We start from the raw sequence: 13,675 nt of genomic DNA, 5'->3' as shown, positions 1-13,675 counted from the left end.
AATTTTTCATAACCGATTTGTTTTAAATTCCTTTTTGATGATTTTTATACCATATTAAAAAACTTGTAACGAACTTAAATTTAATTAAGATGCATATTGAATTTTTATCATGAATCAAATTTGACGATGTTTAGAAAAGAATAAAAAACAAATAGAGAAAATTAATAGGAAGATACAGAGAAAAATATTGAAAAATTTGGTGGAGAAGAAAGAGAAAAAGGGAAGAAAAATGTAGGGAAAATACGTACTCACTTTTTATATATTGTTCTATAATCAAACCTATCATACACCTAAATCTAGATTTGATGCACTATGGTATCCAAATATTAAAAATTCATTTCAAGCTTTGAGAATTTCATATGAAATGTAGACGATGGTGACAAATAATGTATTTCTCAAGAAAATAAAGTTAAAATTGATTAGAGAAGCTTCCCTCATATTTCCACAAAAATGTGGAAAATTTGCATACCATTTGACTTAGACTTGACTTGTATATAGACTCTGCTACAATTATTTTAGATTTGAATATAAATGTCAATTGGTAGGCTTTTTGTTTTCTCACACAATTATCACTCACAATATGGATACATTTTCCCCATTTTCCCTTCTTTCGCTTCTCATATTGTTTACTTGTCTTAATCTTTCTACTGCGCAGAACATAACTCAAATCAAAAGTGATGAATCCATACTTCTTGCTTTGAAATCCCACATCACTTCAGATCCTTTCAATATGTTGAAAAATAATTGGAGCAGTGGAACCTCGTTTTGCACGTGGAGAGGAGTTACTTGTGATTCACGTCGTAGCAGGGTCACTAAATTAATTATCTCTAATATGGGACTCGAAGGAAGCATTCCACAGGAAATTGGAAATCTTTCTTCACTCGCTTATCTTGATATGAGTGGAAACTCTTTTCATGGTTGTATTCTTCTCTAACCATTTTTAAATTTGTAGTTAGTAGAATCTATTTATTTACATAGTAATCCTATCAGGCCGCCTACCAAAAGACATTTGCTCGCATAACAACCTTCAAAGACTCAAACTACTTAGCCTGAGGTGGAACAAATTGGAGGGAGATATACCATTGAGTTTGGGTCAATGTACACAACTTGAGAGTATTTACTTGTCAGACAACAACTTTGGTGGAAATGTCCCTAGAGAAATTGGGAACATCACACAGCTTAAGGAATTATACCTTGATCTGAACAATTTGAAAGGTATGCTCTTGTCTTTATACTAATAATTTAACTTAAATAGAAAAAATATTAATTTATTTAACTTATTTTTTAAAATAAAAATAAAATTTAGTTATTTTATTATTTTCTCTACATTTTAGTTTTTTTATAATTTTTTGTAACTTTTTTAGTTTTATTAAAAAATAATTAGGAAAAGCACACCACTAAGTAATTTTCTCCAATATATATTTATGATTTTGGAGTTCATACTATTTGTAACATATCATTATACCTGATTCAAATCGAGTTATCATGACTTAACACAATTTCACAGGTGGTATACCGAAAGAGATTGGTAATCTTAATAATCTAGAGATATTAAGGATGAGTGACAACAATCTTAGTGGACCATTTCCAAGACAAATTTTGAACATCACAAGTCTCCGTCAACTAGACCTCCGCAACGCCTCTTTAAATGGTATGTCTGCACTACTGTTTAAGCCAAAACTTTAGTGAAAGAGTTTGGTATATCGTAACTAACCATGAGAATTGGAAAAAATATGTGATACACATTTAGTCTTATGTTTAAGTCAAAGTCTATTGCCTGTCGTGTAAGCGTCTAAGCGATGATTATATTTCCCTCTCAATCGATTTTTGAAAATTATTGCATCCAAGACAAAAAATTGAAAGCAATTTTCCATATAGAAGATGCCATTAATTTTTTTTATAGTTAAGACATTTAATTATTCATTTGTCATTCCATGAGACTAAAGATCCGATTACTTATTGCAAGATATAGCACCAGAAATCGAACATACCAGCTTCAAAAGAGGTGAAATAATAATAATTTTTTTGGGAATTTATACTGAGAGGTATATATGTTCTTATCTCTATACTGAGAATTTAACTACTTGGATACCTTACTATTTCATTTCTATTGATAATCCAGAAATTGGTTGATAATGTCATTCGGTTCAAACGTAGATTTTTGGAAAAATGGCAAAACTACGGCTCTTGCCTCTAATGATATTTTTCGGTTCCTCGGTAATGTGATGTATATATAGCCAAGCAATTTAATTATTCTTTTCTCATTTTACTTTCAACTTTATTAATACTGATTCTTTATTCAGATGTTCAATCTAACAATAAAACCGGGCATGCACCTAAATCTAGATTTGATGTATTATAGTCTCCAAATATAAAAAGCTAGTGAGTATTTCGATGGGGAATTATTTTAAATTGTAATTTAAATTAAATTATAGTAGTATTATACACATAACAAAAACTTACCAAAATTCTTAAAATTCGTGCTGAAGCTATTAAGGCATATATATTTTGCGTACGGAAGATGTATTTTATCGATAATACATTATCAGGCTGCTTACCAAAAGACATTTGCTCGCATAACAACCTTCAAAAACTCAAACTACTTTACCTATCGGAGAACAAATTGAAGGGAGATATACCATTGAGTTTGGGTCAATGTAAACAACTTGAGAGTATTGACTTGTCAGACAACAACTTTGGTGGTAATGTCCCTCGAGAAATTGGGAACATCACACAGCTTAAGGACTTATACCTTAATGGGAACAATTTGAAAGGTATGCTCTTGTCTTTATACTAATAATTTAACTTAAATAGAAAAAATATTAATTTATTTAACTTATTTTTTAAAAGATCTGAGTGATTTATATGAAGGGTTCTCCAATTTTCAGGTCCAATACCATCCACCATTGGAAATCTATCAAATTTGGAAGATTTGTGGCTCTCTTCCAACAAATTAAATGGTGAGCTTCCATTCTCCATGTGCAACATGACATCCCTTCAAATTCTTATTTTCTCAAATAACAGTTTGGAAATCTTTGGACATATTTCATCTAAAATGCAAATCACTTTAGTGGCCCCATTCCATCAATATTTATGAGAGGGTGTATTTTTGAGTCTAACAATTTGAGTGTTAATAAATTGCAAGAAAATTTGCCTATACGTGTGTTCATATAAGATATGCGATTTGTCTAATTCCTTTGTCACTCCATGTGCAATATGAACTAGATTTATATATATAAAAAAAAAGGTTGAGTAATATATTTTCTCGATAAAAGAAAAAGGAAAACATACTCTAATATTTTGAAAAATAATTGGAGCAGTGTAATCTCTTTTTCACATGGATAATAGAGTGACTTATTTAGAACTCTAGCTGGGGTATGACTTGTGGGACTCGAAGGCAGCATCCCACTAGAGATTGGAAATCTGTCTTCACTTGTTTATCTTGATATGAATATGGAAACTCTTTTCATGGTACTATTTCCTCTATCTATTTTTTAATTTGTTGTTAATAGAATATATTTATTTATATGGTAATCCTATCAGCTTGTGTGATATCCCGACTTTTCTATATGAAATATAGAAGATCTTTACTTAGTTTATTATTGATACACGTCCATTTTTAATAAATTATATTATTCCAAAGAAATTTTACAACTTTGACGTTCATGATTTTTTTTTTAGAAATTAGTTGATAATGTCATTCAATTTCATGCTTTCACTACCTTGTTATGCCATTTTTATTTAATTATGCTTTATTGACTTGATTGGAATAATAATTTAGTTTTTGAAATAATTCAAAAATATGGAAAAGAATTTTGGGTTGTCTAAATTTTTTATAAAAACTATTTTTGATTGAATGATATTTTTATCTAAGAATCAATAGAATACATGTTTTTATTAAAGAAGACCCTTTCATAAAAAACATAAGAAAGTGGGCATTTTTATCTATTAACACTTAGTTTTATCCATCTAAACTAATCCTCAAAAATAAGTTTTTATAATATTTTTGATGAATTAATAGTTATTTGAGTAGAAGTCAAAATTTGTGGCTCAATGATTTGACTTCCACGCGGCATTGTCACATAAGTCAAATAATAACTTGCACGCATCATTAGTGGTGTAGTAGTGTCCAATAATAACAATGCACACAAGAACAGTTTTAGATTTGAATATAAAGGGCATTTGTAGGCTTCTAGTCTCCAAAATTCTAGGCATATTTTAAATCAACTATTACTCACTTTTTAATTAAAAAAAAGATTAATAACGATTTTTCATTTTCCCAATAGTGATTCAAATCCCTAATCTATTAATTGGAAGTGGAGAACTTTACCAATTGAGTCACGCTTCGTTATGAAATAAACTATATACTTATAACTTTGCATGACTATATATGACTTTGAATTGATTAGATATAAATTCTTGCACATTAATCTTTTTGCAATAAACCGTATGCTTTGATTTTAAAAAATGACATTTTAATTTTATTTTAACAATTTAATACCAATTTGTAAATATCGGAGGGCCCACAAAACTTAATTGATATTGCTCAATTCATAACTATATAAAACTTTGCGTGACTATATATAACTTTGAATTGATTATATATAAATTCTTGCACATTAATCTTTTTGCAATAAACCGTATGCTTTGATTAAAAAAAATGACATTTTAATTTTATTTTAACAACTTAATACCAATTTGTAAATATCAGAGGGCCCACAAAACTTAATTGATATTGCTCATGATTACTTTGGTAGACTCTAAACCGAATTATTGACCACTACTTAGCCCATATCACGAGATATATTGCTCATGATTACTACGGTGGGCTCTTATTATTATTATTATTATTATTATTATTATTATTATTATTATTATTATTATTTCTCTCTCTTTTTCTATACTTGACTCGGTTTACATCGATCTAATTAAATGGAATTGTTTACAAATTAGCCCATATGACAATATATATTCACTTTCATATAATTAGAAAAAGCACACCACTAACTAATTTTCTAATAGTAATTATGATTTTAGATTGGTTAGATTAACTATATATGACTTTGCATTGAATAGGTTAGATATAAATTCTTGTACATTAATCTTTTAGCAATAAACCGTATGATTTGATAAAAAAAAAATGACTTTTTAATTTTATTTTAACAACTGAAAACCAATTTGTAAATATCACATGCCCCACTTAATTGAACTATTGCCAAGACTAAATTGAACCGAGTCAAAATTATTTGGATTGAACAATTACCATTTAATATTCACCTAATAATGTATTCAAATTGACAAAAACGAACCATTAAATATAGTGTTCTAATTATACTTATTATTTTTGTGGTCGTGTTATAATAATCAAATCAATTCTTTTACGGCTTGGCAATCAAAGAGATTGATTATGTATATATCGGGAATAAGAAATTCCACAATGCTATGAAAACTTTAGGCCATCTTAAGTTCAATTATAAATCAGTTTAGTGGTAAAAAATGAGATATATGGAACATTACGTAAATTATCTGTCGTCCATTTCCTAATTTGTTGGTTTTAGATACATTTGTTGAAAAGATATTTCAAATTATCTGCCAAAGTAAATGGTGAGCTTCCACTCTATTTACAACTTGACATCCCTTGCTATCTGCAACTTGGCAGAAACGCTTGCAAAACTTGATCAGATCTTTAGCTTATTTTGTTTTCTTAGCTTGCTGGCTTCTTCTCATATAACTAATTTATGCTTAGTTAGATAAATACTCTAACAGCAATTGGATTTTCTGTTTCCAGCCATATTGGATCTTCTATTTTCTCAATGTTAACTAAATTATGATGTCATCAAGTATACTTGGTGTGTCTTCGTGATATAGGGAATATAAGATGGTAACAAAATATCTTGCGTGCATTGCTAATTGATTTATAATTTAAAGGCATTTAGCAAATAATAATGTTTCAGTTTATGTTTTCAAGTACAAAAGAAAATGTCTTTCTTATTGTGCTCCATCTTTAAAGTGATTGAAATGAATGGTTCTTCAATTTTTAGGTCCAATACCATCCACCATTGGGAATCTAACAAATTTGTCCTGGCTAGAACTCTCTTCCAACAATTTAAATGGTGAGCTTCCATTCTCCATCTTCAGCTTGACATAACATCTTTACAAACTTGATCGGATCTTTGGCCATTTTTGTATGACTTAGCTAATTTGTGTCAAAAGATCTGAGTGCTTTACATCTCTATCTTTAAAGTGATTTATATGAAGGGTTCTCCAATTTTCAGGTCCAATACCATCCACCATTGGGAATCTATCAAATTTGGAGTATTTGTGGCTCTCTTCCAACAAATTAAATGGTGAGCTTTCATTCTCCATGTGCAACATGACATCCTTTCAAATTCTTATTTTCTCAAATAACAGTTTGGAAATCTTTGGACATATTTCATCTAAATGCAAATCACTTTAGTGGCCCCATTCCATCAATATTTATGAGAGGGTGTATTTTTGAGTCTAACAATTTGAGTGTTAATAAATTGCAAGAAAATTTGCCTATACGTGTGTTCATATAAGATATGCGATTTGTCTAATTCCTTTGTCACTTCATGTGCAATATGAACTAGATTTATATAAAAAAAAAAGTTGAGTAATATATTTTCTCAATAAAAGAAAAAGGAAAACATACTCTAATATTTTGAAAAATAATTGAAGCAGTGTAATCTCTTTTTCACATGGATAATAGAGTGACTTATTTAGAACTCTAGCTGGGGTATGACTTGTGGGACTCGAAGGCAGCATCCCACTAGAGATTGGAAATCTGTCTTCACTTGTTTATCTTGATATGAATATGGAAACTCTTTTCATGGTACTATTTCCTCTATCTATTTTTTAATTTGTTGTTAATAGAATATATTTATTTATATGGTAATCCTATCAGCTTGTGTGATATCCCGACTTTTCTGTAAGAAATATAGAAGATCTTTACTTAGTTTATTATTGATACACGTCCATTTTTAATAAATTATAATATTCCAAAGAAATTTTACAACTTTGACGTTCATGATGTTTTTTTTTTTTTGAAATTAGTTGATAATGTCATTCAATTTCATGCTTTCACTACCTTGTTATGCCATTTTTTTTAATTATGCTTTATTGACTTGATTGGAATAATAATTTAGTTTTTGAAATAATTCAAAAATATGGAAAAGAATTTTGGGTTGTCTAAATTTTTTATAAAAACTATTTTTGATTGAATGATATTTTTATCTAAGAATCAATAGAATACATGTTTTTATTAAAGAAGACCCTTTCATAAAAAACATAAGAAAGCGGGCATTTTTATCTATTAACACTTAGTTTTATCCATCTAAACTAATCCTCAAAAATAAGTTTTTATAATATTTTTGATGAATTAATAGTTATTTGAGTAGAAGTCAAAATTTATGGCTCAATGATTTGACTTCCACGCGGCATTGTCACATAAGTCAAATAATAACTTGCAAATTGAGTTGTCTTGTAAATTAATACTTTATCCGTTCCATAAAAGTGTGCATCATTTTTTTTAGCACGAATTTTAATAAAATGTTAAATAAGTGTATTGGGAGTTGAAAAAGTGATTGACCTTATTAAAAAATAAAAATAAGAAATAAAAAATTAGTGGTGTAGTAGTGTCCAATAATGACAATGCACACTCTTATGTGCCGGAGTAAGCTAGTCTCCAAAAATTCTAGGCTCACAAGAACAGTTTTAGATTTGAATATAAAGGGCATTTGTAGGCTTCTAGTCTCCAAAATTCTAGGCATATTTTAAATCAACTATTACTCTCTTTTTAATTAAAAAAAAAAGATTAATAACGATTTTTCATTTTCCCAATAGTGATTCAAATCCCTAATCTATTAATTGGAAGTGGAGAACTTTACCAATTGAGTCACGCTTCGTTATGAAATTAACTATATACTTATAACTTTGCATGACTATATATGACTTTGAATTGATTAGATATAAATTCTTGCACATTAATCTTTTTGCAATAAACCGTTGTTCGCTAATATTTTCACCACGCCGCAAGTATACGGGTAGTTGTAATATATGGAAGCAAGGTCGTATCCCACAAGGATTAGTAGTTCAATCTAGTGATTATCCTAAGTCATTGTGCTATAGCTATTTAGACTAAACAATGGAGTAATTGGTTTGATTATCTACTAATTACTTAACAAGTTCAAAGACAAATAAAATCAAATAAGCAAAGTGGATTAATATGATGATTAAGATGATATAGGGACTAGACATCAATGGATTAGTAATGGACCTCAAATTAGCTCAACATTAGTCTTGATATTACCTATTATCTAGAGTGATCTCCCAACTAGTTCTAGCCCCCTCCCGGACGACTAAAACGGTAGATTACGGGTCATAGTTACCGTCCCCGGTTAACTTCTAACCTATAACTCCCAAAAGCACAACAAAGATCGATAAACTCTCACCCAACTCTCAACCTCTCGGTTTATTGAGTCAATATGTTTCAAACACCTAATCTATTGCAATTATCCTCTCCCGATTCAAATTACAAATTAGAAATGCATAAAGAGTGGCCAACACTTCATACAAGGAATAAAACTAGGGCTTGAAAAGATAATGAAGAAGGCATAATCAAAGACTAATAATGAGCATAATAATCAATTCATTACATCATCCATGAGCCTAATCCCCAAATTAATGAGGGATTTTATCCAAACATGTTCACAAACAACAAACCTAAATCAAAGAAATACATAAATGAAAGAGAGAGTAAGAAGTGACAAATCCTAATAATGAGCTTTCTTCAATCTTCTCTCCTCTTCAATGCCTTCAATCTTGGTAAAAAGATGTGGTAATGGAGGCTAGGGTTTGGTGTGGAGGAATTGGGGAAGATGAAAATGGGTGAGTATTGAATGTTGGGGAAGATGAAAGATGTGAGGAATGGGGGGAAAATGGGGTTTTAGGGCTCAAAATCACGTCTGGGGCCCACTTGGGGGAAGCCCCGCCCTTTTCCCGCGGTCACGGCCCGCGTCTGCGGCCTTCAAACGTGGGGGATGCTCAGGGGACCCGCGGTCCCGCCCCGCGGCCGCGGGTGTCTCCTGGAGCCGGGAACAGCTGACCCGCGGTCTCACCCCGCAGCCGCGGGTGGTGACCGCGGGGTACTGGGCGTTTTGCGCAGTCCGCTCGTTTTGCTTCGTTCTCCCTCGTCCGGACTCGGATTTGATCGCCGTTTGCGCTCACGGATTCCTATCGAGACGTAATTCAATCTCATATCTTCAAAATCCTCCAATTAATCCTTGATTTTTCCTGAAATTACTCCAAAACTACACCAAGATATCAAATCTTCATAAAACTAAATATTCGGGCACAAACAAGCATTCACAAGCAAAACATGAAGGGAAATGACAACAAAACATGTGGAATTGAGGTACGAAAACCATGTTTGTCAACCGTATGCTTTGATTTATAAAAATGACATTTTAATTTTATTTTAACAATTTAATACCAATTTGTAAATATCAGAGGGCCCACAAAACTTAATTGATATTGCTCAATTCATAACTATATATAACTTTGCATGACTATATATAACTTTGAATTGATTAGATATAAATTCTTGCACATTAATCTTTTTGCAATAAACCGTATGCTTTGATTAAAAAAAATGACATTTTAATTTTATTTTAACAACTTAATACCAATTTGTAAATATCAGAGGGCCCACAAAACTTAATTGATATTGCTCATGATTACTTTGGTAGACTCTAAACAGAATTATTGACCACTACTTAGCCCATATCACAAGATATATTGCTCATGATTACTACGGTGGGCTCTTATTATTATTATTATTATTATTATTATTATTATTATTATTATTATTATTATTATTATTATTATTATTATTATTATTTCTCTCTCTTTTTCTATACTTGAATCGGTTTACATCGATCTAATTAAATGGAATTGTTTACAAATTAGCCCATATAACAATATATATTCACTTTCATATAATTAGAAAAAGCACACCACTAACTAATTTTCTAATAGTAATTATGATTTTAGATTGGTTAGATTAACTATATATGACTCTGCATTGAATAGGTTAGATATATCTTTTAGCAATAAACCGTATGATTTGATAAAAAAAATGACTTTTTAATTTTATTTTAACAACTGAAAACCAATTTGTAAATATCACATGCCCCACTTAATTGAACTATTGCCAAGACTAAATTGAACCGAGACAAAATTATTTGGATTGAACAATTACCATTTAATATTCACCTAATAATGTATTAAAATTGACAAAAACGAACCATTAAATATAGTGTTCTAATTATACTTATTATTTTTGTGGTCGTGTTATAATAATCAAATCAATTCTTTTACGACTTGGCAATCAAAGAGATTGATTATGTATATCTTGGGAATAAGAAATTCCACAATGCTATGAAAACTTTAGGCCATCTTAAGTTCAATTATAAATCAGTTTAGTGGTAAAAAATGAGATATATGGAACATTACGTAAATTATCTGTCGTCCATTTCCTAATTTGTTGGTTTTAGATACATTTGTTGAAAAGATATTTCAAATTATCAGCCAAAGTAAATGGTGAGCTTCCACTCTATTTACAACTTGACATCCCTTGCTATCTGCAACTTGGCAGAAACGCTTGCAAAACTTGATCAGATCTTTAGCTTATTTTGTTTTCTTAGCTTGTTGGCTTCTTCTCATATAACTAATTTATGCTTAGTTAGATAAATACTCTAACAGCAATTGGATTTTCTGTTTCCAGCCATATTGGATCTTCTATTTTCTCAATGTTAACTAAATTATGATGTCATCAAGTATACTTGGTGTGTCTTCATGATATAGGGAATATAAGATGTGTAACAAAATATCTTGCGTGCATTGCTAATTGATTTATAATTTAAAGGCATTTAGCAAATAATAATGTTTCATTTTATGTTTTCAAGTACAAAAGAAAATGTCTTTCTTATTGTGCTCCATCTTTAAAGTGATTGAAATGAAGGGTTCTTCAATTTTTAGGTCCAATACCATCCACCATTGGGAATCTAACAAATTTGTCCTGGCTAGAACTCTCTTCCAACAATTTAAATGGTGAGCTTCCATTCTCCATCTTCAGCTTGACATAACATCTTTACAAACTTGATCGGATCTTTGGCCATTTTTGTATGACTTAGCTAATTTGTGTCAAAAGATCTGAGTGCTTTACATCTCTATCTTTAAAGTGATTTATATGAAGGGTTCTCCAATTTTCAGGTCCAATACCATCCACCATTGGGAATCTATCAAATTTGGAGTATTTGTGGCTCTCTTCCAACAAATTAAATGGTGAGCTTCCATTCTCCATGTGCAACATGACATCCTTTCAAATTCTTATTTTCTCAAATAACAGTTTGGAAATCTTTTGACATATTTCATCTAAATGCAAATCACTTTAGTGGCCCCATTCCATCAATATTTATGAGAGGGTGTATTTTTGAGTCTAACAATTTGAGTGTTAATAAATTGCAAGAAAATTTGCCTATACGTGTGTTCATATAAGATATGCGATTTGTCTAATTCCTTTGTCACTCCATGTGCAATATGAAATAGAAATGGATGACTTATCTAATTTTGAATCTTTGATTTCTCAACTTGCTAGGTTGTTCTCATTTAATTAGCTCGTGCTTAATTAACTAAATACTTTAACAATAGTTGGATTTGTTGTTTCCAGCCATATTGTAACTCTATTAATTTTAAGGATCAATGTTAGCAAATACTATATTAAATTAAGATGCCATTGAATATATGACACATGCATGGGTGATATAAGAATAGAAGAAGTAATTTAATTTCTATCAAAATACTTCACGTTGACTTCTCAAACTTCCAGGTCCAATACCATCCACCATCGGAAATTTACCAAATTTATATGCATTACAACTCTCTACCAACAAATTAAATGGTGAGCTTCCATTCTGCATCTGCAACTTGACATCCCTTCAGTTTCTTCTACTCTCAAATAACAGTTTGCAAGGGACAGTTCCACAATGCTTTCGAAACTTGAGCAAATCTAATTTGCTCATATTTCATTTAAATGCAAATAACTTTAGTGGCCCAATTCCATCAATATTTATCAAAGGGTGTAGTCTTCAGTCCATCAATTTGAGTGGTAATAAATTGCAAGGAAGATTACCTAAATCCTTAATCAATTGCAAAAGTCTGAGGGGGCTCGATGTTGGAAATAATAGAATACAAGACAAATTTCCGTTTTGGATGGAAGCTCTTCCTGAGCTTCGAGTGCTCGTCTTGAAGTCTAACAAGTTTGATGGTAACATGTCGTTGGCTTCACGAAGCAACCTTCCATTTCCTAAGTTGCAGGTTTTAGATATATCAGAGAACGAATTTGTGGGGTCTTTACCTCAAAAATATTTCAAGAATTTCAGAGCAACGATGGATGTGAAGGAAAATCAAACAGATGGTGATATTGACTATTTTTCAAATTATGTGGAGATGAGAATTACCTTGAAAGGTTTGGATCAGTTATTGAAGAGATTGTTGGAAGACTTTACAATCATTGACTTATCCTCCAATAAATTCTCTGGTACTATTCCACATTCCATAGGTAATATGAATTCTTTGAGATACTTGAATTTTTCCCACAATAATCTCATGGGACACATACCTGCATCTCTTGGAAATATAAGTGTACTTGAATCATTGGACTTATCATCGAACAAATTGGATGGTGGAATTCCAAGTGAATTGACGAGGTTGACCTTTCTTGCGAAATTAAACCTTTCAATGAATGATCTGGTGGGGCAAATCCCACAATCTACTCAGTTTTCCACATTTGAGAATGATTCATACGTAGGAAACATGGGATTGTGTGGATTTCCTTTAACAAGAAAATGCAACGATGAGAACAGGCATCGGATGCAGCCAGAAGAAGAAGATGACGAAGATGATGAGTATGGATTTATAGATGGATTTGGATGGAGAAGTGTGGTGATGGGATATGGAAGTGGAATCATAGTTGGAATTGGAATTGGTTGTTGGATTATTCGATTTGGAAGGCCAAGATGGTTGGTGGAATTCTTTTTTGGTGTTGGATATACATACAACAAGAACAAGAAGAAGAAGAAGAAGACAAGGAAGAGAGCTACTCCAACACAGAGGAGAAGTTGATTCAAGACAAGCATATATCATGAGCTTTTCTTTCTTGCTTTTTTGTTCTTTACCGGACTTTAGATTGTTGTTTTATGATTGCTACTTGTGAGTTTGTGCTTTTGAGTTTATACAATGTTGTTTATGTTCAAAGTTTGCTAAGTTTTAATTTTATCTCATTTAAAATAGTTTTGTGATGGAGTCTCGTTATTAGATAAGCCTTTTTTTTCATGTGGGCTTTTTGTCGAACACTTGGCGGACTGATTTTCGCTATTCTTCTCCACCGTCTTTACTTCACTGGAAAATGGAGCTTTTACTTGAATTTGTCTAACAATACTTGAGTTGATCAAGTTGACATTTTTAACAAAATTAAATATTTTGATGATTGAATTTTTCCTATATCTCAGTTTATCATTTATTCATGTCAAATAAGCATTAAGGACATTTCATCCCAATTTGTAGTAGTTTTAAGCATTAAGCATTAAGGACATTT

General features: G+C 31.0%; 1 protein-coding gene across 1 annotated transcript in view; it reads left to right on the top strand.

Moving 5' to 3' along the window:
- Positions 1-590: 590 nt before the first annotated feature.
- LOC131002514 (probable leucine-rich repeat receptor-like protein kinase At5g63930) overlaps positions 591-13,675 on the top strand; it is a 74,841-nt gene continuing 61,756 nt past the window's right edge. Inside the window, exons 1-4 of the mRNA XM_057928991.1 lie at positions 591-917; positions 991-1,215; positions 1,508-1,651; positions 2,550-2,774. Of these exons, the coding sequence (XP_057784974.1) occupies positions 731-917; positions 991-1,215; positions 1,508-1,651; positions 2,550-2,774 (781 nt within the window). The 5' untranslated portion in view covers positions 591-730. The remainder of the gene's footprint in view (positions 918-990; positions 1,216-1,507; positions 1,652-2,549; positions 2,775-13,675) is intronic.

Source organism: Salvia miltiorrhiza, unplaced genomic scaffold, assembly GCF_028751815.1.
Source record: "Salvia miltiorrhiza cultivar Shanhuang (shh) unplaced genomic scaffold, IMPLAD_Smil_shh fragScaff_scaffold_143_1, whole genome shotgun sequence".
NCBI lineage: Eukaryota > Viridiplantae > Streptophyta > Magnoliopsida > Lamiales > Lamiaceae > Salvia > Salvia miltiorrhiza.
This window is presented reverse-complemented; position numbering and strand designations above follow the sequence as displayed.